Genomic DNA, 27,420 nt, shown 5'->3' with positions numbered 1-27,420 from the left:
GATCGAATCATTTCAAATATTTTTTTTGACGATGACAATGAGTTCACTGTACAAAAATGGCCCCCACAGTCACCAGATCTCAACCCAATAGAGCATCTTTGGGATGTGGTGGAACGGTAGCTTCGTGCCCTGGATGTGCATCCCACAAATCTCCATCAACTGCAAGATGCTATCCTATCAATATGGGCCAACATTTCTAAAGAATGCTTTCAGCACCTTGTTGAATCGATGCCACGTAGAATTAAGGCAGTTCTGAAGGTGAAAGGGGGTCAAACACAGTATTAGTATGGTGTTCCTAATAATCCTTTAGGTGAGTGTGTGTGTATATATATATATATATATATATAGAACTGAAGTCAACCCCTGGGACATAAATATGCCCAGAGTTGAAGAGACACTAGTTGAGGTAGGGAACTTGTCCTTGTTTGTGTGCTGTATTTGATAAGCGAGGTTTGTCTGGCAAACAAACATCCTGAATGGTGAAGTGGGCATCAATCAATGTCATTTAACAAATTAAACCATTCTGTTGCAAATTGCAATGCCCACTTTCCCCCCTCCCTTTCTGCTAACCCAGACAGATTGGCCGTGTGATAATAGAGAAGCCAGGTTTTTCTTCAACAAATATTTTTTTTTTTTTTTTTTTTTTTGACAGGAATGCTGGGTAAGGAACAATTGGACAGATATAGTTCCATTACTTTCCTTATTTTAGCCTCCCTCTTCGTCAATAATACTAGAGGATGTCAGGATCAGTTTGTGCCTTATTTACAGAGGAAAGTTGTCACGGGATCTTGAGGAGGGATGACAACATGTTTGTGTAAATGTGTGTTTGTACAGTATTTGGGTGTGTTAATATAGTTAATATATGCAGCACCCACATGCAAGTCACAGGCTCAGTCTGTTATGTGGGAGCTGTTTGACAGGGAGGAAAAGAATACCACCACGCACATCCCACTCATAGACACAATTTCCTGCCCAAACAAGCTCACCTGTTTTCTCCAACTTATATCCACATACCTTCAAAAGTGTATTTTCTGCACTACAAGAATCATCAAAAGTTATTGCAAAAATAATTATTGTTTTCAAAGAGGTTCCCTCTGAAAATTTTGACCATCTGCCATTAGTCAGGAAAGCAGAGTGCCCTGCCCCCTAACTTACGCAACTGGCTGAGTCACTGTTGCCTTGCAAGGCAGGTCGGAATTCTCAGACAAACAGAACAATGTTTTGATAGGGCCACAGAGATGCAGTGTTTACACTTTTCAGGGAAACCGCCCCCCTAATTGCTTACTTTTAGTTGTCTCTACATATTAATCTGGGAAAGGAGTATTTTAACATAAAAAAATTAAACACTTTAGCTTTAATTAACAAGTTGGGCAGTAGTCAAATCTGAGTCCTTCTCATTGCCTTGGCCTCCTTCGGGGGAGATATATCCTTTTTCTCTTTTTCTCTCTAGCTGTAATTTAACCAACGGGGGCAAGATCATTGATGCCAAGCAACATGTCCTTGAATGATAATGAAAAGCCATGAAGCAGATGCAGACATTCTAGTTTACAATGTTGTTTACTCCGTAGGCACCTCGAATGTCATATTTACATGCGCACACATTGATTTTCCTCCGATGCTAAGTAAACAATGATGCATGAAATCATTTGTCTGTTTGTTTTCTGGGCATACGCCTAAAAGCTCTACAGTATTGTTTAACAAAAAAGGGGAGAAAGGGGAGAAACAAACAAATAGGCTTCTGACAGTCACGGCTATCATTCTTACATCAACGCGTAAGTCAGTGTTAACCAGGCGGTGAGCTAACAGAGTGCGAGGGAGCAGGAGATCAGACCGCACTTCATGCTCCTCACCTGTCTCCATGACTGTAATTACAGTCTAACCATGTTTTTCCCTCATTGCAGTCATTTCTTTTCAGACTCTTCCCTGTTTCTTTCAGCAAACCTCAGTCATGCTTCTCAAAGCCAGACACACAGACAGGACTGAGTCTAGGTAACTGTCGCACACACACTGCTGATGAAGCCAGATGAAACAACATCAAGATCATTCTGTTAAGGGCTTATCGGATGCTTCTCAGCCTGTACGCTTGTTGTTTCCTTTTATGAAGCCATTATGTCATTATCATGGTATGCCTCATCAAAATCATGTTAGCGTTGCACAGGATAGAAGTGATCACAGAGGCAGATCTCAGAATTTAATAATTTTCTGGTAAATGTGCTGAATAAAAGGCGCAAAGCTGCTGGTAAATGGGGAGTATGTGTTTGCAGCATCGGAGATGTGTTGTATTTATATTTATGTAGGTGAAAACTACAGTTGTTAGAAGATATAAGATGTAAAATAAGAACGGCAAAGAAAGGACAAGAGAGACTGGGACAGAGATTAGAAGATGTCTGAAATGCTTTAGCTGGAGGGCAGCTGGTGTTCTCTGTGGTTCTTCTAAACACGTATTCATAACACATTGCTACTTTTGGAAGAAGTCCCCTGTTTCAAATAGATCTCACAGTAAGAGTCTAGTCAAATGCCTCCTTCTCTCCCATACAGTCCCATAGCTCAGTGGGGATGTGACATAAATGTCAAGACTGTGTTATCTGTGTGAGTGCAGGCACCACTGAGCTCTTGACAGACCCGCCCTTCTTTTTGTCCCTGTCACCCCTCTTTCTTTTACTTCTACTACTTTACTTATTCTGCATTGGAATTAATTTATAACATTTCTGGATATTGTGATTTCTAATTGTGAGTCAATCTCTCTCTGAAAACGACAATGATGGATGGACATGTGGACGCAGTATTTTAAAATTACACTTCTGTATTCTAAATGGGTTGGCATGCGGTTCCCAATAAAATGAGAACATCCTCTAACCTAAAATATTGATGACAACTAGGTAGGGCTGGGACAACGCGTCGAGATCATCGATGACGTCGACGCAAAAAATACGTCGACGCAAAATATGCGCATCGTAAAATATACGTTTACCTTATGTGCGCTGAATATACGCGATGGCCGGATCAACATTCTGTCCAACGTTATATAACCAATCCAGGGGTTTTTCTGCATTTATCTTTTTTTTTGGCGGCTGTCAAAGCCTTATTTGATCGGTGAGTGACAGTGACAGAGCGCGTACGAGAGAGAGCCCCGGCTGCGCGCGCACTCACAGTCTTCAAACAACACGAGCGCTTCTTGCTCTCTCCCTCCCTTGTGCATATTAATCAAAATCATTAAACACGATAGAAAAAGGGCGAAACACCAAAGTTTCACGCGCAGTTTCACTCACAGTCTTCAAACTACACGAGCGCTCTCTCTCTCTCTCTCTTCCCCCACCCCCCTCCCCTCGTGAATATTAACCAAAATCATAAGACACGATAGAAAAAGGGCGGAACGCCAAAGTTTCACGTGGAGCATTCGGAGATTTTTTTTTTTTCTCTCCATTACAGGCTGCTGGCTCCCACTGTTACATTTTTTTTTTTTTTTTGGAAAAGCACTCTCTGTATTAGCTTAAAGCCCTAAAGTTTACACTGGTTGCTGTATTCTTTCAATTGCTCTAAACAAGTATTTTGGGTGAACTTTTTTATTGAATGCTAGACATCAAGTTGTTGTTATTTTCATCTGAAAGAAGATTTTTTTTTCAGTAAGCTAGGCCCTATGTGTTCAGTAAGCTTGTTTCAGTAAGCTATGTGTTTTCAAGGCTTCAAGGTTTTATTGAATGCTATCTCTATACAAGTGCAAAGTAATGCATTCTTAGTCAGTCTTTTATTTTGTAATTTTAAGAGCAATAAACATATATTGCAATGTTAAGGAATTCATGTTTTTTTTCATTCAGATATGTAAATCAACATGTATAAATTGTTAGTAGTCAATTAATGGGGAGATAATCGAAATCGAATCGTTCTGAAAAATTAATCGTTAGATTAATCGATGCATCGAAAAAATAATCGCTAGATTAATCGTTTAAAAAATAATCGTTTATCCCAGCCCTACAACTAGGCCACTTATATTGCTATGTTGAAATGTTGAACATCCATCTTCTTTTGCAGGTGTAAAGAGGGTTACCGTGGACTTCGTTGTGACCAGTTTGTCCCGAAGACCGACTCCATCTTATCTGACCCAAGTATGTATTTTTGTCAATGTATGTTTACTTTAAGGGAAAATATGAGGGAATCTATTCTTTTCTGGGCTTAATACATGGACACAGGAAAAATGTCGTTTGAATAAACACAAAGTTATTGAGTTATTTCCTACCAGTATGAACAACACAAAGCCCTTCAGCAACAACATGCTTCATGATACAGCAAACCAAAGATGAGAGAACATAATTTACGTCTTGTTTACTTGCTTTCCAGTCTTAGTTTCAGAAGTTTCCTGCCTCTCTATCATCAGGTGAGTCTCTTAGCCTCCAGGGCTGAGAGTTCTCTGCCATTTCCTCAAAACCGTGTATTGCTTAAGTAGTTAATTATACCTCTCGCTCTAAGTGCTGAAACTGCCATCACCCTACAATGCCACACTCTCATGAAAATCAGAAAGCATTTGCATATGCTATTCTCTTTGGCAAAGCTGATCTCTAACTCTTCAAGAGCAGAATTTTGTTTAGTGTGACAGATATAGTGTGTAACCTGTTAACTTTCATTGTCCTGCTACACAATGTGACTCTAGACTCTAACAAGGCTGAAAGTGGCTACGAAATGTTATGAAGTGACCATTTTTCATGAAGAGCACATTTCCCCTGCCATTACTAAAGTCCTTGAATGAAAGTAATTGCTTTGCTAATTTTAGGTTGATGCTAAAGTTATTAGCCATTTCTGTGGCAGATGAGTGTCTCACAGGTTAAAAAAGGGACTTTGGAGCATAAGTAGCCAAAGGGAAGTTCATAGTCACTGAAAAAGCTGTCAAAGAGAGATGTTTGCTTTCTTACAGGATGGTATTGGAGAGATTTGTGGAACCTAGAGCTATTATACCTATATGAAAGGAAGTCGAAGCCTAGGAAGGAGAAATCAGAGAAAAGAGCTGTCCAGCACACATATGAATCTGCAGCGAAGCTGTTTTCACAGAATGGCTTGTGTTGTATGAATTGTCTAGCTTTTGGGGCGAGATCTTTTACAGCGAGTGAGACGGCAACCTAAACTCCCATTTAGTGCACTTTGAGTGGCTGGTAATGGGATCTTTCTGTAGCCTTTCTGCCAAGGCCCACTTTATGTCCCTTATACTTCTCTTTCATATCTGATTTTCTCAATGAGAGCATTCAAATCCCTGTTATCCATCATACCCTGAGATGGAGCCATCATCTTTAGCAGTGCCATCATCTTCTTCACGGATACACCTACACAATCCTTCTGGTATTGCCTCCTCCACCCTCCCGTTGACACTGTTTAGCAATACAACAATTTTAAATCAGTGCTATTGCAAATTTGCTAAATGTGGATGAAGCTTTCAGCATCTATAGTTTTTGTTTTTTGTTTGTCTATACAACATTGATAGAGATGAGCCAGTTAATCCAGATTATGCTTGAATTACAATCCATTCCGGCCGTAAAAACAAACACAAAAGGCTTTGGAGCAGGCGGCATGAGGAGCAATCACAGTGCTTAATATCCTATGTCAAATTCTGGCCTTTATAATTTTTTATAACCTATTACTGTATGTTTTCAATGTATCTTAAGTCCAACCTGTAGAGGCCAATAGCCGCTTTTCCACTGTGGGGCCAGTGCGAGCCAGTGCTTCAAACAGGCCAGGTGGGGCTAGTAGCCTCAGACCTGTAGCACTGAGGCCAAAATAGCGCTGTGTTTGGGCCAGAAGCTCCGCTGCACTTCACTAAAACCTGCCCTTTACACGCCTCTCAGGAACAACATCACTCAAACCAATCATTTCACCAACAAAGAGAAGTTATCAGAAAACTAATAAGAAATAAGTCACTGGAACTAGCATGATCACAAAACGAACACAATAAAAGTGGTCGTTTGTTTGCATGCTTTCTTAAATATTTAAATCCAAAAGCATCAATGTTTTACTATAATAAGTGAAACATTGAACATAATGAATTAATTCATTAGGACTGAAAAATAGTCACACAGAAATAAAGCATTATGAACATACCCTGCTTATTCAGTCCAGTCTGTTTCTGTTTATTTGTAGTCACAGTAGCCTATATAGGCTACATCACATTTAGAAGGAATTATAATTTCTATATTTTTTATAAAAGCTCCTGAAAAAAAAACATTATTATATATTTATTACATAGGCTACACAAAGCTAAACTCTCGAGATGAGACTTGTGACAGATAAAATATGTTACTTAATAAATACATGATTGGGATAGACTTCTTCAAGTGGTCGTATTTACTATATTTACTATGGTAACGTTAATGCCTAGCGTGTATAGTCTTCTGCATCACTTATAAATATGTCTGCCTTGTATGGTGATTATAATCCACAACAGATAAAGTTATTTGAAACACTTGCTGCTGACTGAAAGTTTTGAGCTCAACTTATTTTAAAAAGTTCCTCTTCAGGAACTCGAGCTGCGTCGAGAACGAATGGGGAACGCGTCCAGCGTGACGTCTCTGAATAACGTGTATAATCAGTCCAATGGAAGGGCGATACGTCATATGCGGGTGACGTCAGAGACCAGGAACCATAAAAGCATGAGCGGCGAAGCCGGTAATCAGCCTTGTGTCTTCAGCAAGCGCTCTGTGTGTGTCAGTCGCTATCTGTTTGTGAGTCTTATTTAGTCGTAGTCGTTTGTCCACTGATAAACTCCATTGTCAAAGCTTCAATCAAGAGAAGTTTTGGGCGAGAGCAGGCAGCGTTCAGGCTGTGTGTTTTCCCTGCAAAAAAAAAAAAAAAGTTAGGGACACACGCAGCCCGTGTGTTGTCTGCTTGAGAGTGAAGTACGCAGTGTCAGCTCTCGAGGGAGTTGACGGCTGCGATGCGAGCCTTTGCTTCACTCTCAGAAGGCTCTCTGGAAGGAATGTAAGAAGGGCAAGTCCCTATCTTCTTTCTTAGCCACCAGATCCGGCGCCCACTCTCGGTGGTCGGAAGCCTGCGTTTGCGGTACTTTCTCCCCGATGAGAGGGTGCGACGCGCTGCCTGTCTTTCTCTGAGGAGATTGATGTGGAAAGGCGTCGATGAGCTCGCCAGTTGCACAAGCACCAGTCACACAAGCACCAGTCACACAAGCATATTATGCCTAATATTAACATAAGCAGCAGTAATGAAGAGTGGAGCTGGCGCAGTCAGCTCTCGTGGGGGCTTATTGTGCTTTTCTCGCTGTTAAGCGCTCCGCTCTCGCCGGGCACGCTCCGAGGAGTGTGTCCGTGCATGCGATCTCGCGGTCGCGGTCTCGCTGGTGCTAAGGCACGGCAGCGACCGCGATAGCGGGAATCGCACATTGATCTGGTGAACGGGTTGGAGATTTCCACCCGTGTTCACTAGATCTAGAGCTCGTTCTCGAGGCTTGGAAACCAGTGCTGCGGTTTCTTCGCCCTCTGAGACAGCTCGCTGCTGCTGCATGCTCTCTCGCTGGGCACGCTCCGAGGAGTGTGTCCGTGCATGTGATCTTGCAGTTGCGGTCGCGCTGTTGCTGAGGCATGGCGGCGACCGCGATAGCGGGAATCGCACATGATCTCAGAATCAGAATCAGAATGAGCTTTATTGCCAGGTATGTTCACACATACGAGGAATTAGTTTTCGTGACAGAATCTGGTGAACCGGTTGGAGACGGCTCGTCCTATCTCCACACGTGTTCACTAGATCTAGAGCTCGTTCTCGAGGCTTGGAAACCAGCGCTGCGGTTTCTTCGCCCTCTGAGACAGCTCGCTGCAGCATCCATCTTTCTCTGAGGAGATTGATTTTGTTTGTGTGACTGAGTAGCATAAAATTAAATATATATATATATATATATAAAACAAAATGGAAAAAAAAGACCTGAGCGCTGCCGAGGCAACGCGTGTATTACATTGTTTAATTTTTATGTGAGTTTTTTTCTACACCAGACCGTGTTGACTAGTCTGGTTGCTGACTACAGTTCATTCTAAGGAATAAAATGACATATTTATCTGACTATGTGAAGTTAGATGTACAGGGGCTCTAGGGATGTGATTTCTAGTGTGAGAACACGTGTGTACCGCTCTTCCTCCAAGGAGGTTGAGGCGGTCAGGGGCTGCTGGGTGGAGCAGTCCCAACCGTGTTCCAGCCCCACGTGCCGGGGGTGTCACTTTTGTACTCCCAGGCCAAAGGCTTCTAGTGGAAAGCAGTTCTACGGACCATTGGTTTCGCTGGATAGCCTTCATCATAACATCCTGACGCCTAGGCCTAGGACGTTTTGAGGGCCAGCTCCCTCTGGGGAAGAGTGGTGTACACCGCATTACACGGTGCCCGTCTCTCCTCAGTGCCCTCAGGAGATCGTTCTGCCAACCTTGCCGGTGTTCCAGGGAGCAGCGATCTCCGGCGAGCGCTTCTCTCAGTTACCGCCCAGAAACGTAGCGGTGCTGAGAGGCTCGCTACCTCTACGGAGGTCTCTAGAGCAGCTAGTACGGTCGTCCCCTGCCGGTCCACCGCTTCAGGGCACCGAGCTAGTGGCTCTAGGCGCACCAGAGGCCAGTGTCGCGAGACTGGTTCCCTTAAGAGGTCACATGTCGGTGTGGGAGCCCCTGCCAATGTACTTCACGGGGTCCTGCCCCGAGCAGGCTCTGGTCTAGTCTTCCTAGCAGACGATGTGGGTCTGAGGACCGTCGTTTTTAGGAGACTTCAGCTACGAGAGTCCTGATGCTGTGGCACAGGACCTCGGAGGGCAGGCACCTCTGGGGAAGAGCAATGTACACCACATTACACGGTGCCCGTCTCTCCTCAGTGCCCTCAGGAGATCGATCTGCCAACCCTGCCGGTGTTCCAGGGCGCAGAGGTCTCCAGCGAGCGCTTCTCTCAGTTACCGCCCGGAAACGTAGCGGTGCTAAGAGGCTCGCGACCTCCTGGGAGGTTTTCAGAGCAGCTAGTTCGGCCGTCTCCTGCCGGTGCGCCGCTTCAGGGCACTGAGCTAATTGCTCTGATGCAACCAGAGATCAGTCTTGAGAGGCTGATTCCCTTAGTAGACTATATTGCAGCGTGAAAACTACTGCCAAATGTGTCTCAGTGGGTCCTGCACACTGTAGTGAGAGGCCACAGAATCCAGTTCTGGTGGGCCCCAAGCAGGCTCTGGTAATGGAACAGAAGTAGACTCTCTCTGAGGACGGAGACCATCGAGGTGGTCCCTCCTTGGGTTGCAGAGTCCAGGGCCTACAGCCGGTACTTCACTGTTCCGAGGAAGGATGAGGTGTTGTGTCCTTTTCTAGATCTGTGCTTTTGAACCTCTCAGTCAGGGGACTGAAGTTAAGCACGCCTGCACAGGCCAAGTCCGAGGACTGGTGTGTCACGATCTATCAAAAGATGCACTTTTCTCCATCCTTCTTCATCGGAAGTTCCTGAGGTTTGCTTTTGGGGGCAAAAGCCTACCAATACGGATCTTCCACTGGCCTTGCATTCTCACCCCACACTTTCACGACTCAACCACATTGACGATTGATGATATCAGCTCAATCTGAGCAGATGATGGTTCGGCACCGAGGTGTCATTCTCGCTCACATGAAAGAGCTGGGGTTAAGACTTAACGCCAAGAAAAGTGTGCTTTCTCCAGTTCAGAGAACCACTTATCTGGGCATGGTGTGGGATTCGACCACGATGCAGGCACGTATGTCACCTGCTCGGATCGAGTCAATCCTCACTGCAGTCGCGAGAGTGAGAGAATGCCGGTCACTCACTGTCAAGCAGTCACGGAGATAGCTGGGTCTGATGGCAGCTGCGTCCAACGTGAATACTATTGGCCTGCTGTACATGAGACCCCTACAGTGGTGGCTCAAGACCAAAGGGTTCTCCCTGAGGGGAAACCCACTTCGCATGCTAAAGGTCACGCGGCGCTGCCTACGTGCCTTGGATATGTGGAGGAAGCCTTGGTTCTTGTCACAGGGCCCGGTGCTGGGAGCTCCTTGTCGCCGTATGATGCTAGCGATGGATGCGTCCCTTACCGGCTGGGGTGCAGTCATGAGTGGCCACCCTGCCCGTGGTCTGTGGAGTGGTCGCCATCTGACATGGCACATCAACTGCCTGGAGATGCTGGCCATGCTTCGTGCACTTCGTTATTTTCTCCCAGACCGAAGAGGTCACCATGTGTTGGTGTGCACCGACAGCAACAGCGGTGGTCTCTTACATCACCCATCAAGGAGGTCTGCACTCACGCTGTTTATACAACTAGCATACCAGATCCTTGTGTGGGCCCAGGACGAATTCCTCTCGCTCAGAGCAGTTCACATTCCTGGGCATCTTAATATGGGAGCAGACATCCTGTTGAGGCAGGGGCCGAGGCCCAGAGATTGGCGGCTTCACACTGAAGTGATGAAGCAGAGTTGGAGATGTTGGCCAGACTCGGGTGGATCTGTTTGCGACTCGAGAGACATTGTCCCCTCTGGCTTCCTCTGACTCATCCAGCTCCACTGGGCCTGATTTCTCTTTTTGACGGCACTCCATGGGAGGTTCCCGTCAGGAGAGATCTACTCTCGCAGGCAGAGGGTGCGCCCCCGCGTGGAGCTTAGAGGCTGTAGGTTTTGTCTCTGAGGAGGCACAACTCTTAGCATCCGGTCTCTCAACCGAGGTTGTAAGACCGTTCTCCAATCCAGAGCTCCCTCAATGAGGAAACTGTATGCCTTGAAGTGGAAGCTTTTCACTTCTTGGTGCGGAGACCGCCAGCTCGACCCAGTTAACTGCCCGGATGGTACAGTGCTGGAGTTCCTGCAGGCTCTCCACAGGGTTGACCCACTCCACCCTGAAGGTCTACGTGGCGGCCATGGTGGCCTACCGCGCCCCTCTCGGTGGCCAGTCAGTGGGCAGAAACCCTCTGGTTACATGTTTCCTCAATGGTGCGCTGAGGCTGAGGCCTCCGGCCAGAAGAAGCTTATGCTAAGCGGTGATCAGGATGTTATCCTAAGCCTCGAGTCCTCTGATCTCCCCTCTCCTGGGGATCAAGACTCACTCCTTCTGAAGTTTGGCCATTGGACGGTTGTCCCCGATTTCTGTCAGGCCTCTTCTCTTGCTTTAGCTGTGCTCTTCCACACTAGGCAGAAATTTGAAAGTCTGGCGGCGTGGGCATTCTCGTTCCCCATTCGTTCTCGACGCAGCTCGAGTTCCTGAAGAGGAACGTCTAAGGTTACGTATGTAACTCTGGTTTCTCGAAGGAACGAGATGCTGCGTCGCAGTGCCACACTTCCGGCATCTCTGGCCGGCGCTTGCTTCATCCTTTGAGGCTGATTACCGGCTTCGCCGATCATGCTTTTATGCTTCCTGGTCTCTGACGTCACCCGCCTATGATGTATCGCCCTTCCATTGGACTGATTATACACGTTATTCAGAGACGTCACGCTGGACGCTTTCCCCATTCGTTCTCGATGCAGTGTCTCGTTCCTTCGAGGAACCAGGGTTACATACGTAACCTTAGACTTTTTTTATGCTGGTGTTATAGTTGTTAGCTTTATGAAATGATCCGCAGCGCTGACGTTCTCCAGACGCGGAGAAACTCCACCTTTGTTCATAACCAAATGTTGGCCCCAAGGAAGCATCGTCGATGGACGATCAAGCACCGGAAGTGACTGTGGAAACCGACTGGCCCTGGCATGCACAAGCACGTCCGCTTTTGGCCCGACAGTGGAGACGCAGCTAATGTTTCCCATTCCTAGTTTGAGCCTGATGTGTATGGCCCAGTGCATCTTTATTCACTTAACCCACCAAATGAGCCATAAATCACCCCCTGTGGGTGGCTTGGCTTCGTCTGCCACCTAGTCTTTTGTCCCCTGAGCTTTTTCAAAATCTATCTCTGCTCAACACGCTAGCACAAATCATCCGTCGACCGTTGTTTTTGTCTCCAAATCGACTATCACATAAGAGATGATCCAAAGAGCCTTGCTTCTGCTTGGCCCCTACCTCCCCCCAGCTCTCTGGCATGAGAAAACACTTTGGGTCAGTGTCAGCAGAAACCCCACTGCTCAATATGAGGAATTTTGCCTGCACTGTATGATAGGAGGTATTAGAAGTTCACCCAAAAGTTTAAAAATTTTCTCACCTTCATGTTGTTCTAAAGCTGTATGAATTTTTTTTCTTCCACAGAACAAAAAAGGAGAAAATTGTTTTTGTGCTCTTTTGGGGACATATGTTTTAAGGCCATAAAAACCATGCATAAAAGTATCATCAAAAGTGGTATTGTGCACTATATTCAATTTCTTTTTAAAGCCAAATTATAGCTTTTTGCTGTAGAGCTGTAGTGTTGTCTGATTCATGAACAAATAACTCTTTTAAATTGAATCTTTTTGACAAATTGTTTGATTTGGTTCACAAAACTGATGTAAATGATTTGTTCACATTTTACTCATTTGGTTCTCATTTTCTAAATCAATAATCTGGTTGTAGTGGTTAAAAAAAGGACTTTGGTTAGTGAAGCCATTTTCCAAGCTGTGGTTAAACCCAGGATTCACCCGGTAACTCAAGAGAGACGGATTTCATGAGTGGCTTGCTCAGGGGACAGTGGCCCTTCTTATTTAGGTATTTATCTCTCAAGCATTAAGCTATGTAAGTAAGCTGCACAAAGGGGCTTTCGCCTATTGCTCAAACTAACCGAAGGATTAAGGATTTGATTCATTATTGTAGTTCTTCCGATCAGTCTCTGAGCGTCTGACGTTGATTCAGTGTGCTGGGTCCCATCGCTCTTTGATGGCGTAAATGTCTCCCAAGGGTGACAGGACAACGGATGGAAGGCTGTGGTTTATAGGAACAGTACATCAGGACCTTGCTGCCAGGTTTCGAGGAATGCATGCATATCCGTGCTTAATGACATTGTGTGTGGCTCATGACAGCACAGCGATTTTGACAGGATGAATGTGGCAGTTATTGTGGGCAATCAGAGGCAGCCGCAGCATGAATGGGCCAAGCAATGCTGGCAGTTGGGATACGACAGAACCGCTGGATCATCGCCTGGCCCTTTTGTCTCATAGAGCTGTTGTATTTTTTTTTTAATCTCACCCGATACCACAAAACACTGTGAATTTAAAAAGGCCCAGAGGAGAGACACTGTGCAAAAATCTCGGGTAGGAGTATTACCAACAATTCTGCTTACATTAGCATTTAAAACAACCATTAAGCGATTCCCCATACTTCATTGTGCCTGCGCTATGGTGCAGCTGCCAGTAAACAAAGGTTCTGTCCTTACTCACCATGAATTTAAATCATAAGCAGGAACTGGCAAAAACTACCATTCCTAGCATTCTCATTAAGAACCACTAAATGACCTTTTCGGAAAAAAATTGACATTTTGGCTTATTATTTTCCCCAAGATCATGTTGAAAATGCTGCATGAATATATTCAAAAACGCACCGTTGATAAATTGAGGCTACATGTGGCGATTAATCATTTGACAGAAGGTTTTCTGTCACTGTTTGATTTCTGTTTTCCCCCCTAAGTATGTCCACTAAAATAATCTTTCTCGGGCAAGCCGCAGTCTATTAAAAAACCTTAGACCACCTCTGTCAGAAAACCAATTAAGTTTGAGGGTTTCGTTTTAATTTAAATGAGATTATATTACAGAAGCATTAAAAAGGGGACTATTCAAATGAAAAGAAGCATGAGTGTTCTTCTCTTTATCTGGACCAGCAGTTTTGAGGCTTCAGTGGGATAGAGGAGAGAGAAAGAAAGAGAGGGAGTGACTGCATTTACAAAGGCGATTTGCTTGTGCAATGCTCTGCTGGAGAAGACTTTCTTAAAAAGGAAACATATTGGTTAAAGCTTTCAGATGAATTAATAACATTTTGGAACCAAAAATGCAATTTAAAGCATTTCCTGGGCAGAACAGTTGACATTGAGGCATTTCTAAAGCCCGTCTCTGACAAAATCCAGCTTCTCTTGGGGAGCATGTCTTTTCTACAGGCAACTAACAGGCCTTTATGTGCTTTATATTATAAACTACTTCACCCTCTTTAAAATTGTGGTTGCTTGTATCTTGGGTAATCAAGAGAAAGCTCTTTTTGTTGCCGAAATGATGCCACTACAGAATTTTTTCTCTTTCTGAACAATGAGCAGTTTTAGTTGACACAAAACTCGCTTGCTTTTTATTCACGGTTATTATCTGGGTGATTTAATGTCTTTGTTTGTGGAAATCTGTATGATAACATCTCTCTCCTTGTTTCTGTCTTTCTCTCCGTCTGTTTAATCGCTTTTCTCCTTTTTTATTACTTCCTGAAGCAGCAGATGAGCTGGGCATTGAGTTTATGGGTAAGAAATCTTTTTTTATTATTATTATTTATTTAATCCCTTTTCTTTTCTCCCTCATTAGCATGCAAACAGAAGTAGTTGATAAGAAATTTTTCTGGAAAATTCTGTAGTGTGACAAGCTGTACTCCATCTAGCATATAATATATATAATTTTATTATATTTTCATTTTATTATATTATTCACTATTCATTTTATTTATAATTTTAAGACCACATTTGAATTAAGAGACTTGAATTGAGATGCATTCTTCACACTGCAAATCCATTTAAATGATTATAAAAACGGTGATTATAAATGTTTAAAATTAATTTAAGACAGACTCTTTCCCATATAAGTTCCAATAAATTTCAATCTAGCATATTGATGATGTTCGAAAAAATAAACACCCACAGGCTTCTACTCTCATTCCTGGCAGTCATTAATGTATACAAAATCACATGATGCTCTCTGTTCCTCAAAAAGCCTAATGTTCTTGAGTTTCCATGGAAACAAAGCAAAAGAAATGTATTGTAAAGGCACAGGGTAGCATCTGTATGGGCGATGTGGTTTGTGTGGCTTGTGCGCATACATGTGTCTGCTTGCGTTTGTCTGCGTGTGTTACTATGTCTGTCACTGTTAATTACGGCAAAGCCCTGAGGTGTGCACCTTGCTGAGGTGGCATGTTGTATAGCAAGTCTCTGGGGATGAGAAATATCACACAGCCAAGAGCTAAATAGATGCATTTACCCTGACAAACCACAGTATCCACAGACTTAAAGCAGTGTCGACAAACAGAAGCCCAAAAACTGCTGTGAAAATGGATTTTCCACAGGCTTTCTCCTTTTATGCATCCACACCCCTTCCCCGACCATCCTTTATCATGTGCCTAACAACTGAAAGCATTTCTTTAAGTGAACGAGTGATTCCTGTGAAGTTTTCCATTAGTCGTGCTTCACACGCTCGTCTCAAGATTTCCTCAAAAACTGTCAGAGAAGGAGAGATAGTTAAAGTGGAACTGATATGCATTTCTGCTTCTCGGAAATGACTGCCTGAGTGATTTTAATCTGGATGGTGAGCGAGTCCAGTTGTGGCCATTATGGAGTGTTTTCCATGAGAGAGAGAAACGGGAGGGTGGTTGTTGAGTGCATGTGTGCATGAATGGTCAGCTTTGTGCATTTGTGGCATGAGAGAGCATTTCAGTCACGTTTGTGAGTGAGCCTAGCCATCTGCTGGCAGACACTCTCCACCAAACCAGGGCTCAATTCCCTTTGAGAACTAGTGTTCAGTCTCTGCTATCCCACTAGCTGTTCTTGGTTTTCCACAGACATGATGCTAAACTGTTTTGGATGGACATTTTCTGCTCCTGTACACAAAGATAGATCTATATAGATTATTTAGTGATTCTGATGTACTAGGAGTAGCTTTAAAGAACAAAGCTCAGACCTGAATCCCTTTGAACACTTTTACAATTAATTGAATCACAGGATATGAGTCACACAGCAAATCTCAGCATTGATGTTCTGACATCAAGTGGATCTTCTCCCAGATGAATATAAATTGTTAGGGAGGATCAACAACTTACTTATCAGAGTTATTATAATTTAGATGTGAATTGAGAATGCTTTTTTCAAATCCAATGCATGAATGTTTCATTTATAACCAGAAAAGAAAGGTTTGATTGAGACGAACTGTGAACAATGGATTGTCAATGTCTTACAATTTCTTGATGTGAGAAGGTTTTATAGGCTCTACAGACAGACAAGCAATCATTTTTCTATTTCATGGACCAAGATGGAAAAACGCTTCCTATGGCGGCCTATGAACCGATCATTAGTCCGATTCTTCAAGCACATTTCAAGCCTGCCTAACCTTTGACACAAATGAACGTCTAGCTGACAGCTCCCTGCATGTTTCTCTGCTGTCTGTCCCTGAACATCAAATCAAATATGATTGTGCACGTTTGCATGCTAGTTAAATATGCTGAAATGATAAAACAGCCGTAATTAATTTTGAGATGGTCCCTTTTCAATTGTCTCTAAAAATGTATGTTCCATCGCACTGGGAATGTTTCCATTATTGTGGCATTGATTAATTTTTTTATTTTGTACAACCTATAAGAGACAATTATCTACACAAGATTTTTTTGTTCAATCAAGACAGGCAAAGTGATGACTGTGAATAAAGCCTGAATTATGTGCTATCTTTGTCTGTCTTTTCAGAGAGTGCAGAAACCTATCAGAGACAGATATTGTCCATCTTCAGCATAGCCATGGGGATCAGCCTGCTGGGAGCGGCTTGCATGGTTCTTTACTGCAAAAATAAGTGAGTCCCAATCATCCTTGGGATTTGGAATAACATTGTTTCAACATATTTGTTTTTTGAAGGTAATAGGTGGAAAATAATAAGTGAAAAGACAATTAAAAATGAATTACAATTGTAATTCATGCATGCAATGGCTTATGCCTCTTCTATGATTTCCTATTTAAAAATGAAATTCTTGAAAAGAAAACATTATTTAGTATTTGGCATAATCTTGTATTGTTGTTTCTTAGATAATAAATATTTTAACAAAACTACACTGCTTATTAATATTTGAAAGCTATTGTCTGTAAAATCAAGGTCTCTCTTGTCAAGGGCTCATGAAATATTGAAAAATTTCAACATTTTCGTCACAAGGGAAGGTTTATAAAATGTCATATTATGCAACTCCCCATCAACAATATATCTATATATTTTTAAATGAATAATTTATATTTGTATTTGAAGTAAAAAGCAATGTGTACACTCAGTTTAAAGTAATGGGTACACTCGTGTTTTAAGATGCAAGGAATATTTTTTAAATCATGTAAAACCAACATGAATACAGAGAGTACATTTCAAAGAACCTGTCGCAAACTAAACTAGATTGTTTCTTTTCTTTTGTTTCACGGACATGAGTCTCATTACAGATTATTAAATTTTGTTGTAAATTTTACAGGAGACAAAGAGAGAAGCATCGAGCCCATCTGACTGAAATTCGCAACATGAGGGACTGTACTATCAATGCCTCAGGTCTCATGTCTAAATCCAGCCCCAGACTGGAGAGCACCCTCCAGCTTCAAAAGGTGATGTTTGTTTATGTCCCACAGAGCAAATCTGCATGAAGTCCACATTTGTGCTGACAATGCACATAATGATTGCTTGTCCAAAAAAAGCCTAAACCCGTGTGTATACCAAATATATACATGTACAGTCTGAAATCAAGTCACCCTCATGTGCTTTAATGGAGATTGAAATAAAGTCCCCTGTGCATAACAGTCACCAGTAATGAATGCAGTTGGAGGAATGATGCCCTCCATGGTTTTACTGCTTTCCCACCTGCTCCAAAGATCCCTCAAGTTGACAGAAATAACACTGCATGCAGCTTGGGGAGTAAACACTGCATCGATCTGATGCAACAGTCAAAGGCAGCCAGCCACCTAGCTGATGAAAAACTGGATAAATAGTTACATTATCCAAACTGGAAAATCAGTTTCTTTCTGCTGCCACTTGGCAGTTCATTCTCATCCCATACACAAATGTTGATGGCTCACATTCCCATGTGTGTTATCAGGTCCAATGAGAGTGAGCAATCAAACAGTGGCTTACATGTACATTTCCTTACAGATGCTTTAATACCAAAGTAATTTATATGAAAATAGTGTGTAAATGACACAGGGTGCAGCATGTCAGATCAGTGACTTTTGCTAATCCAAGCATGCACAGCAAAGATTTAATTGGACCACTTATATAATTGCCACCAATATCTGCTGAGTTAGTAGCAGACAACTATAAAATTAATTTCTATTAATTTTATTAATTTCTATTAACAACTATAAAATTTCAGAAGAAGCTGAGATGGGGAGCTCCAATCTTTTGTTCAGACTTCACTTGAATTTTGCTTGTTTCTCCCCTCCTTCAGAATTTCTTTCACAGTAAAGCTTTGGTTCTGCTTCTCTTTCTCTGAGTTTTCTCACCCTGCTGAGGCAATGAAAGGGTGGTCAGAAATCATCCACTTTTTTTGTTGGAAAGAAGAACAATGCCAACAGGTCCCCAAGGAAGCAGCAGTGTTAGAAGGACATGCTTTTTCAGCTGTAAGGCCCCAAACTACATTTAAGTCAAACTCAATCGTTTTAATGATGTTCCACAAGACAGACAGAGGGAGGGAGATTTCACTAACTGGAATAACTGCATTATCTGTCTTTTCCAGCTCCAGCAACATTTGGGACGAGGTTGGGGGGGGGGGGTCTTGGTGTACTTATAGCTGTCTGCTCTCAGATTGCTGGTTTGTTATTATTTAATGGCATTAATTTTAAGAGTGGACTGAAAAAAATAGTTTAGGAATTCATTAATGTAATCTTGTCTGAGATTAATTCCTGACTGGGGAAGTCGAAAGGAAGAATAATTAGAGTGTGTCTCGCTTAATCTGCAGTTTAAATGTAAAGTCTAATTAAACTGGCTTTTCCTCACTGAGGGACCTGTATATCGCAGAGTGAACATTTCTATGCAGCCTCTCTTCAGATTTCATGATCCCTTTATTTTTTCTTTGGCCTGTGTGTGTGTTCTTACATTTATCTGTCTATACAAGTGAGGGGAAGTGAGATGACATGCTGGACAACACTAGAGCAATCATAGGTGTCATTTACAGGCAGTCGTGTCCACACCACTTCATGAAATTGCTTGCAGCATTAATGTATATAATACAGAGCAAGAGTTTTCATTTTGTTAGTGTGTGTTGTAACAAGTGGCAATCCGGCGTTGGAATTCGATTTGAATGTTTTGCTGAGTGGTTGTTGTGGTTGTCATCATTGGCAGAAAGCGACAGTGTTCACATGGCTCCCAGATGCACGCAGCTCGCTATCCGTTCTAGTTAAGTCATGAAACAAAATCAAACAAATGCATTCCCATTACTATTCAAAAGTGAAAGAAAGAGTGAATATTTTTATTCAGAATGGACACATTAAATTGATCAAAAGTGACAGTGAAGACATTCATAATGTTACAAAAGATTTATATTTCAAATAAATTATTTTCCTTTGAGCTTTCTTGTCAGAAAAGATTCCAAAAAACATGTATCAAGGTTTCCACCAAAATATTAGGTAGCACAACCATGATAATTATATGAAATTATTTCAGAAACATTTAAAAATACTACTGACTGACTACTGAAGTACTGACCCAAGACTGCAGTTCACCTACAATTCAAATGAATTAAAATAAGTTACATAAGGATGGACCCCGAAACCAAAACTTGAAAAATATTGCTGGACCAACAAACCATATTCAGGCCTCAGTTGCTGTTTTACACATTCATCCACTGACTTACAAAATCACAGTGGCAGATATAGAGGTGAAGTTGTCAAATTAAATGTCACTGAATTATTCAAGTATGTGAACTTGGTTAGAAAGAGTGATTTCTGCCTCAACCCAGTGTGTAATTACAGCTTATCAAATCAATATGCTATTGAAATTGTTTTTTAAATGATTTTATGGACATTTCTAATCGCAATGTTATGCTAACATTTCAAATTAGACTAGGGTATGAACAAATGCTTTACTACTGATCTGTTTAATAATAATAAAAAAAAATTATATATATATATATATATATACAGTATATATAAATAAAATAATAATAACAAAATATCTCTTGAAATAGATTTTGCATATCCTAATTAATATTCATGAGCTGAGCTGCTACCATTTCATGACATCAAAGTCAGCTCTTATGTGCATCCACTCATCTATCTTCCTCACTCTCTTTGGTTAATAGCACCCATTAAACATTCACACATGCATGGAAATGATAATCAGTGGGGTCATCTACTATATAGTTTTGTTCATCTGCAATAATATCTTTTATTTCCTGTTCGTCTCTACAGAGCAGAAGAGCCCATGGTTTCTCCTCTCCGCAGGCGGCCAGCATAGTTCTCAGCAGCTCTAAAGTTTCCCTACCAAATCATAATCGCAGTCTCTCCATGGGGAAGCGCTGCAGGTACTTTCCCAGAACTTCACATCTATTGTAAAACTTCTGACACACTGTCCCTCTCCACAGAAGTGAAAGCAACAGAGGAAGAAATTTAATCAGCTTCCAATATGGCACCATATGTTAATGTCAAAAATGAACCACTTTAAATAATTATATTAATTGTAATTGGTAACAACCATGAAAATTAGCATTTCCGAATATTTTTTCCATAAAAGTAATTTATTAGCACTGATTTATATAAAGAATCTAACAACAGGGCCAGAATTAATTATTTTGAATTCTATCATTGGAGCCGTGTGCTATCCTAAAGCTGTCTCATATAAAATATTTGAAAAAACCTGCACATTTTTGTCTCCTAACTCCAGAAGCTTTAATCTGTTTCTACAGAAGCTGTTCCTTCTCCTCAAGCCCTGCCCTAAAAAACAAGGTAACCGGTTATCGAGCTGTCTCAAAGTGGACTCCGCCCATCTCTAGAGCAGGCCATCATCTCAGTGGAGGGTCTCGAGATTCTCTTAATTCCTATAAACATCTCCAGGAAGTGGATGTCAATGAGGTGATGCCACAATCTTTGAGAAGGTGAGCAATAAAATGCAACGATTGCAATGATTTCTCTTTATTTCCCCAAGATCTAAATATAGCACCTCTTTTGAAAAATTATATTTTATTCATATGTTTTAAATATCACCAATAATTTTTTTAGTTATCAGTTTGTTTGTTTTTTTCTATAAGGATGATATTTAACTATTTTATGAAAAATATAACAAAATTATTTGATATGCCATTTTACTATATACAATATGTGTTTAGAATTTCCATAAACATTTTTCCTCATTAAATACAATGTTATCTATACACTGCACCTACTTTGCATATTAATGTGCTGTTGGGACAGCATGTTGAAAAAAGAAGTGTAATAGTGCGAGTACTTATTGGCCAGATTTTCATATAAAAATATCTAATATTTCATAAGAATATTGACATATAATTTATTTTCCTATTAATTTGTCGTGTGTCCCAAAATGCACAATAAACATGCTTTTAGTCCTGGTGTCCTCTACAGTGGACATGTAAGAAATCAACATCCTGTTCAATAAAAGTAAGTCATATTTTTGTTTGAAACCCCGTAACATTTTCCTGAGATGTTGATTTGAGAGAAACAATTTGAAAATTAATCAGATTTAAATGATAATTACAAAATATTATCATATTTCCATAACCATGTACTATTATTCACAACTATATATATATATATATATATATATATATATATATATATATATATATATATATATATATATATATATATATATATATATATATATATATATATATATATATATATATATATATTAGTGCTGTCAACGTTAACGCGTTAACACATGCGATTAATTTTTGTCTGGTTTAACGTGTCAAAATATTTAACGCAATTAACGCAGCATCCGTATTTTCTGCCATCCGTTGGCTAGCTTTACATTATATGATCACACTCTTATTCATTTAAATGCTTTTAAACATTTCAAGCGCGGCTAGACAAAAGAGAATGCGCTGTCTGTGAATGCCCTTATGTGACACATACACACGTACACACACACACACACACACACACACAATGCATAGACAGGGCGCCAGAATCCAGTTCTCTTAAGCGCTTGAACTAACAATAAACATCCCAAAGTGCCAGTTTTGTCGATTATCCTCATAGGAGCGATCTTAAATGATTTATATAAAGTCTAAAATGAACAAAAAGAGTTGTGAGAGAATGAGGCGATATCCATAGACAGTATATAAACGGTGAGATCCGCGTGTCTGTCTGCTCTTAAAGGGACAGCAGCCAATAAAGCTTCCTGTCAGTAAAGTTAAAGAACAAAGGGAACAGAGAAAATGACTCGCTGCTCTTGACTAAATAACTTTTGTAGCTTTAATAAGGATTAACTATTTAATTTATAGTTTATGCAGTGCAGACTGCATATAACTTTGATAACTTTATTAAATTTCTGTATATTTCTTAACTGTTAAGACAGGAAGGGCAGGAGTAAACATGACATTTATTATGGGTTTATGTTAGCATTGTTTTAAGTTTACTTAAATTAAAAACTGTTATATTTTTGAAGCCTAATAATAAATGTAAATCAGTAGCTGTATTAATATCAGTAATACTGGCCTTCATTCATAAAAAGATGTCATTTAAACAAGTATTTAAATTTAATTGTGAAATTATTACATTAAAAAATATATTAAAAACGTACAAAAACATTTATTTTTTTATTGCGATTAATTGCGATTAATCACAGAAAAAAATGTGTGATTAATCTAGTTAAAGTTTTTAATCGATTGACAGCACTAATATATACTATATATATATATATATATATATATATAAAATAGTCAAAATGTATATAAAATAAAACTTTTATAATATACATACAGTAAAATACATAAATATGTTTTCCATCACTATAATTTGAGTCATTATTTGAAATGTGATGGAAATGACACTTGGATGGATCAGAAAAATAAAATGATTAGGTCAAAACGACAATTCTCTTGGGATGCACGTTCTCTTCAAAAATTTGGGTTAAGGTTTTACTTTTTGAAAGAAATGAATTATATTCAGCAAGGAAATTGATCAAAAGTGACAGCAAATAGATTTATAATGTTACCATGTTTCCATGAATATATTAAGTAGCACAAACAAATCATCATATTAGAATGTTTTTTAAAGGATCATTTGACAATGAAATATGCCACAAGAAGTTGCTGAAAATTTTACTTTACCATTACAGGAATAAAATAATATTTTAAAACATACTAAAATAGAAAACAATTGTTTTAAATTGTAATACTTTCTCACAATATTACTGTTTTACTGTACTTTTAATTAAGGAAATGCAGTCTTGTTGGGCATAAGAGCCTTCTTTCAAAAGCATTACAAAATCTTACCGAACCCAAAGTTTTGGAAAACCATTTGACATTGTTAGTAGACAGATTAAATCAGGTCCATAGAGCCAAAGGTGCACATGATTGTAGAAAAACCTTTAAATGTTAAAGACCATAACTGCTGAACTGTTCTGTATAGACCTGGTCTAGAACCAGATCCAGAGTTGAATGAGATTTCCAAGGAACATAGAGTGAAACTGGGTTTCACTGACAGGGCCCATTACAGGAAAAATGAATTTCAGTTAAGTAGGGTGTATGTGAACAAGTAGCACTTACTCTTGAATTTCCAAGCAATGTTCTCATTACCATGCCAACTTGATCCAGCTTCACAGTGACTTGTAAACTCTGCTTTCTGCCAAACTCTCTCTGTTTGACCTATTTCCATAATTTACATTCTTAAACAGTGCAGCTTTGAGCTTGGAGACTCATTTAAGGGCTGTGATCGAGCACATATATACTAACACAGTTACAAATGGGGGGTTTTCTGTTTTTCCAGCAGCAGGGCTCTCTGTGCTTTTGTAAAGTCTGCTAGGTTCATTTTTGACTTTTGCTTAATTTAAGCTCATGTCTGAAAGCACAAACAATGGGTTACACTCTTTAGGGTTACACACTATTTAGCTATTGTTATTACTGTTCATGATTAATTAAATATTGATAAGCTTCTCTGAACCTTTCTCAGGCCGGTTTAGGCCCAGCCCAAAGAGAGACAGATTGGGGCTGAGCTGACCTATTTCTAGACTTAACAGCTTTAAAACACCAACACCATCCCTGAACCTCTCTCTTGTTGCCATGGAGACACCCTCCAGTCTAATGGAGAAAAAAGAAGTGAAGATGGGGGGAAGAGAAAGAGAGATGGGCACGCAGAGCTCGCTTATCCCCCTCACTATGACAACAGGACCCCCACAGAATGTTGTCAGTTTTATAAATAAAAATAAAAAAACTCTGCAAAGACACATATTTACTTGTCAGAGATGAAATATGGATTGAAACTGTGTGTTTCATTGGTGCGGTTATATTTAGATATTGTTTTGATTTGCTGCGATCTGCCAGATTAACCTGCAGCTAGAATACACTTTTAACACCCATGTATTGTGTTATATTATTTAAGCCCTGTTATTTAACAGTCTTTGATACCAGACAACAACTCAGTGGTTACATGAGCTGGGGTTTCTGGGAAGTAACAAAACCTAGCATTTTTGTGTGAAGCTTTTATACTTCACTTTGGTGCCCTTGCAAAGCTTAATTTAAATGTCATCATTTCAAGGTTTAGAAAAGAGGGCGATAACTGAGCCAGTTTGAACCTCAACTTTAAGAAACCCACAACATTTCCTATGATTTTACATCTGACAAACCCTAGATAACCGGTCTGGGTCACTTCGCAAGATCTGAGTGTAACATCACGGCGGTCTCCAAGCAAAATACTAAAAGATATTTGGTTTGTCACCACAAGGTGTGCTGGATTCGATAAGCAGTCCCATCCTGCAGATCAAAACCACAGCTAAATGAAGTAGAGTGGCCTTCATAAACTCATAGGCCTGGGTGAAGGATACACAAGCTTTGATGCGAATGGCTCCAATCATTGACAAAGAGAGAACGAGCTCAGCGTTAACATTTATGCCACCACAGGCGCAAAGCCCAAGCTGTGGCCGGATTATACATAATTACACTGAGATTCAAAAGATACAAAATTCCCACCACCTCAAAATTATTTTATCACTGCTGTGATTGTTTTTGTTTTTGTTTGTTTGTTTTTTTGTTATAGAATTGTTTTCACAACATTCTCAGTGACCAAGTGATTTCTTTCATGTGTAACAGACTAAATTAATGTAATGGATAATGAGATGTAAGCACTAATTCCCTCGTTTTCTCATTCTCTAGGTGCCAGTCTCACTCGGACAGCAATCAACAAAGCTGTTGCAATTTGAATATGCAAATTATGTTATCCACCCATTCCAAAGGAAAGATGGGCTACACCGATGTTCCGTGCACCCGTCTCGACCAGGGAACAAACTTTCCTCCCCCTTCTTTCCGAGCCTACTCCGTACCCATTATCCCCTCCGTTCAGGGACCTGATTTTGGGGAAGGGGGTGGGAACAAGCTGCATAATGGGGGTAGGGGATCTTCTAGCTACAACCTAATCAATCCTGAGACTGAGGCAAAGTCAGTGGCAAATTCCAGCGGATCACTTGCCAGCTCCTCTGTGGCGGTGCAGGATCCACAGACCCTCACCTGCTCTGAGTCTGCACTGATGTCAAGGGGCCAAATCAAACACAAAAGCCTTGTTACCTACACAACAGCCTTGGGATCAGGTACAAGCTCCAGGAGAGCAAAGACTGTCATTTCTATGACTGTACTTGGATCTGGGGTGAAAACCACACAGTACACCGCCATCCTGCTGTCTAACACTACCAGAGGACAGGAGGGACTGTCTGCTTTCGGGGGAGGACAGGATGATGTTTTACAAACCCCATTTGTGGGGGATGAAAAAGACAGCTTATTTTCTGATGGGGTTAGAGGTGTGACCTGCCTCACATATCCCACAAGCTGATTGGATAAATGCAAAGATTGCTTTGGAAAACTCAACAAAAATGTTGGTGTGGATGGGGCAGGAACATTCCCGCTTCTGTAAAACACTTACTTTTGGAACTATTTTACTGCATTGTGAAGTACAACTGCTGAACTGAATTTAAAACACTGACTTACTGATGACACAATGCGAATAGATGCGAGAGAATGAAGACTTTGGTGGGATGTTGATCTAAAGAGGTACTACAGAGGATTTATATGCCACTATTTAACAAAAGCTTCAATTTAGAAACCAAATAGTGTGTCATCTCAATGTTGTTTCTCTACTGTAAAGAAAAAATATAATAGATGTCAAAACTATATGTATGTCATATATTCCTTGTATATGACATGCGAAGTGACGAAAAAATAAAGATGCAAAACATGGTAATGCAGAAGCTTTTTTTTCCAATAACTGCTGTTCTATAATCTCAGCCCAGCTCTGTCTTTTTGTCTGTTTTGCTTGAGGTCTTGAGAAGAAAACGGCAGTTTCTGAATAAAATCTGAATGTCACCCTGTCATTTGATCAGAGAGTATCTGCCCCTTCCCGTGCGATCGATGTTGTGCATCTCACACCTTCTGTTTTTAGCAGAGAGCTCACTGAACACTGCAGCCAGGTATCTGCAAACATCACCTGAAACGATCCAAGGAACGTGCTGAATGGAGAGAAACTGGCAGAGTCACCATCTGTCTCCATGGCAACAGAGACAAGACCATCAACGGATTTAATCATTTACTTGTTTATCTCCAGTGAAAGTAGCTCTTGCTAATTGAGCCCAGACTCATTATTTTGCATCAGCTATTTTGAAACCGCAAAAGGGGAGGAAAAAAAGTTTCCTCAACTAGCTCCTTTTTTTCAGGTGAGGGTGGAATTAATCACCAGAAAGATTAAAGTACAGTGTCACTGATGTCCCTCATCGTGTTTACCTCAAACGAGTGAGTCGCACCCTGAAAGCTTTATGAGTTATCATGCTAATTTTCTGAGCACGAGTCTCAGCGGGATGTGACATTATAATCCATATAAGAAAAAAAACCAACAACAACCGCTGGCAGCTTGCTCCAACAATTTCTTCCAACTGAGCTCCACAGAAGCAACATTTGGCAATTCTTTTAATTAATTTGCAGATAAACATATTTGTTTTGCTCTCATGCACTGTGTCTCTATGCAGATCTTGTGTGAGCCATTGGCTCTGAAAATCATAATGGGTGATCCTTTAATTTTGTAAAAACATTACACGTTCATCCAACAGTTTAATATTCAATCTCAAGTCAATATTTGCTCCGATGGGAGAGAGGCATGAAAACACTGATGTAATGTACAATGAGCTGGAATCCTGTGTGGATGTCTTGGTGGGGTGGTGGTGTGGGGGGGGGGGGGGGGGGGAGGTTGGTAGAACACTGCATCCCTGTGCTATTGCATCTGATTGAGAAGCAGGCCCATTTCTCCTCTATGCTGATATATTAATAAAGGCAGTATGTTTCTTTGAGGCAGGCTGCTAATAGTAGAGAGAGTACAACTACACAGCACAACAGGGGTAGACCAACAGATTCTGGTGGGAAATGAATGCCAAGCTGAACACAAAGCGCAGAGAACGTAGACGCAAT

General features: G+C 40.8%; 1 protein-coding gene across 2 annotated transcripts in view; it reads left to right on the top strand.

Annotated features, from left to right (window-relative positions):
- The window catches only part of LOC132121569 (pro-neuregulin-3, membrane-bound isoform-like), a 161,819-nt gene extending 135,613 nt beyond the window's left edge, over positions 1-26,206 (top strand). Inside the window, exons 3-9 of one of the 2 annotated variants that reach the window (XM_059531093.1) lie at positions 4,030-4,103; positions 14,300-14,326; positions 16,526-16,628; positions 17,284-17,410; positions 20,207-20,319; positions 20,701-20,889; positions 25,129-26,206. In XM_059531093.1, coding sequence (XP_059387076.1) covers positions 4,030-4,103; positions 14,300-14,326; positions 16,526-16,628; positions 17,284-17,410; positions 20,207-20,319; positions 20,701-20,889; positions 25,129-25,798 — 1,303 coding nt within the window. In that variant the 3' untranslated portion in view covers positions 25,799-26,206. Of the gene's footprint in view, positions 1-4,029; positions 4,104-14,296; positions 14,327-16,525; positions 16,629-17,283; positions 17,411-20,206; positions 20,320-20,700; positions 20,890-25,128 lie in introns of both variants that reach the window. The other variant, XM_059531092.1, reaches the window with a different exon arrangement.
- The last annotated feature ends 1,214 nt before the right edge of the window (positions 26,207-27,420 follow it).

This window comes from Carassius carassius, chromosome 39, assembly GCF_963082965.1.
Source record: "Carassius carassius chromosome 39, fCarCar2.1, whole genome shotgun sequence".
Classification (NCBI taxonomy): Eukaryota; Metazoa; Chordata; class Actinopteri; order Cypriniformes; family Cyprinidae; genus Carassius; species Carassius carassius.
This window is presented reverse-complemented; position numbering and strand designations above follow the sequence as displayed.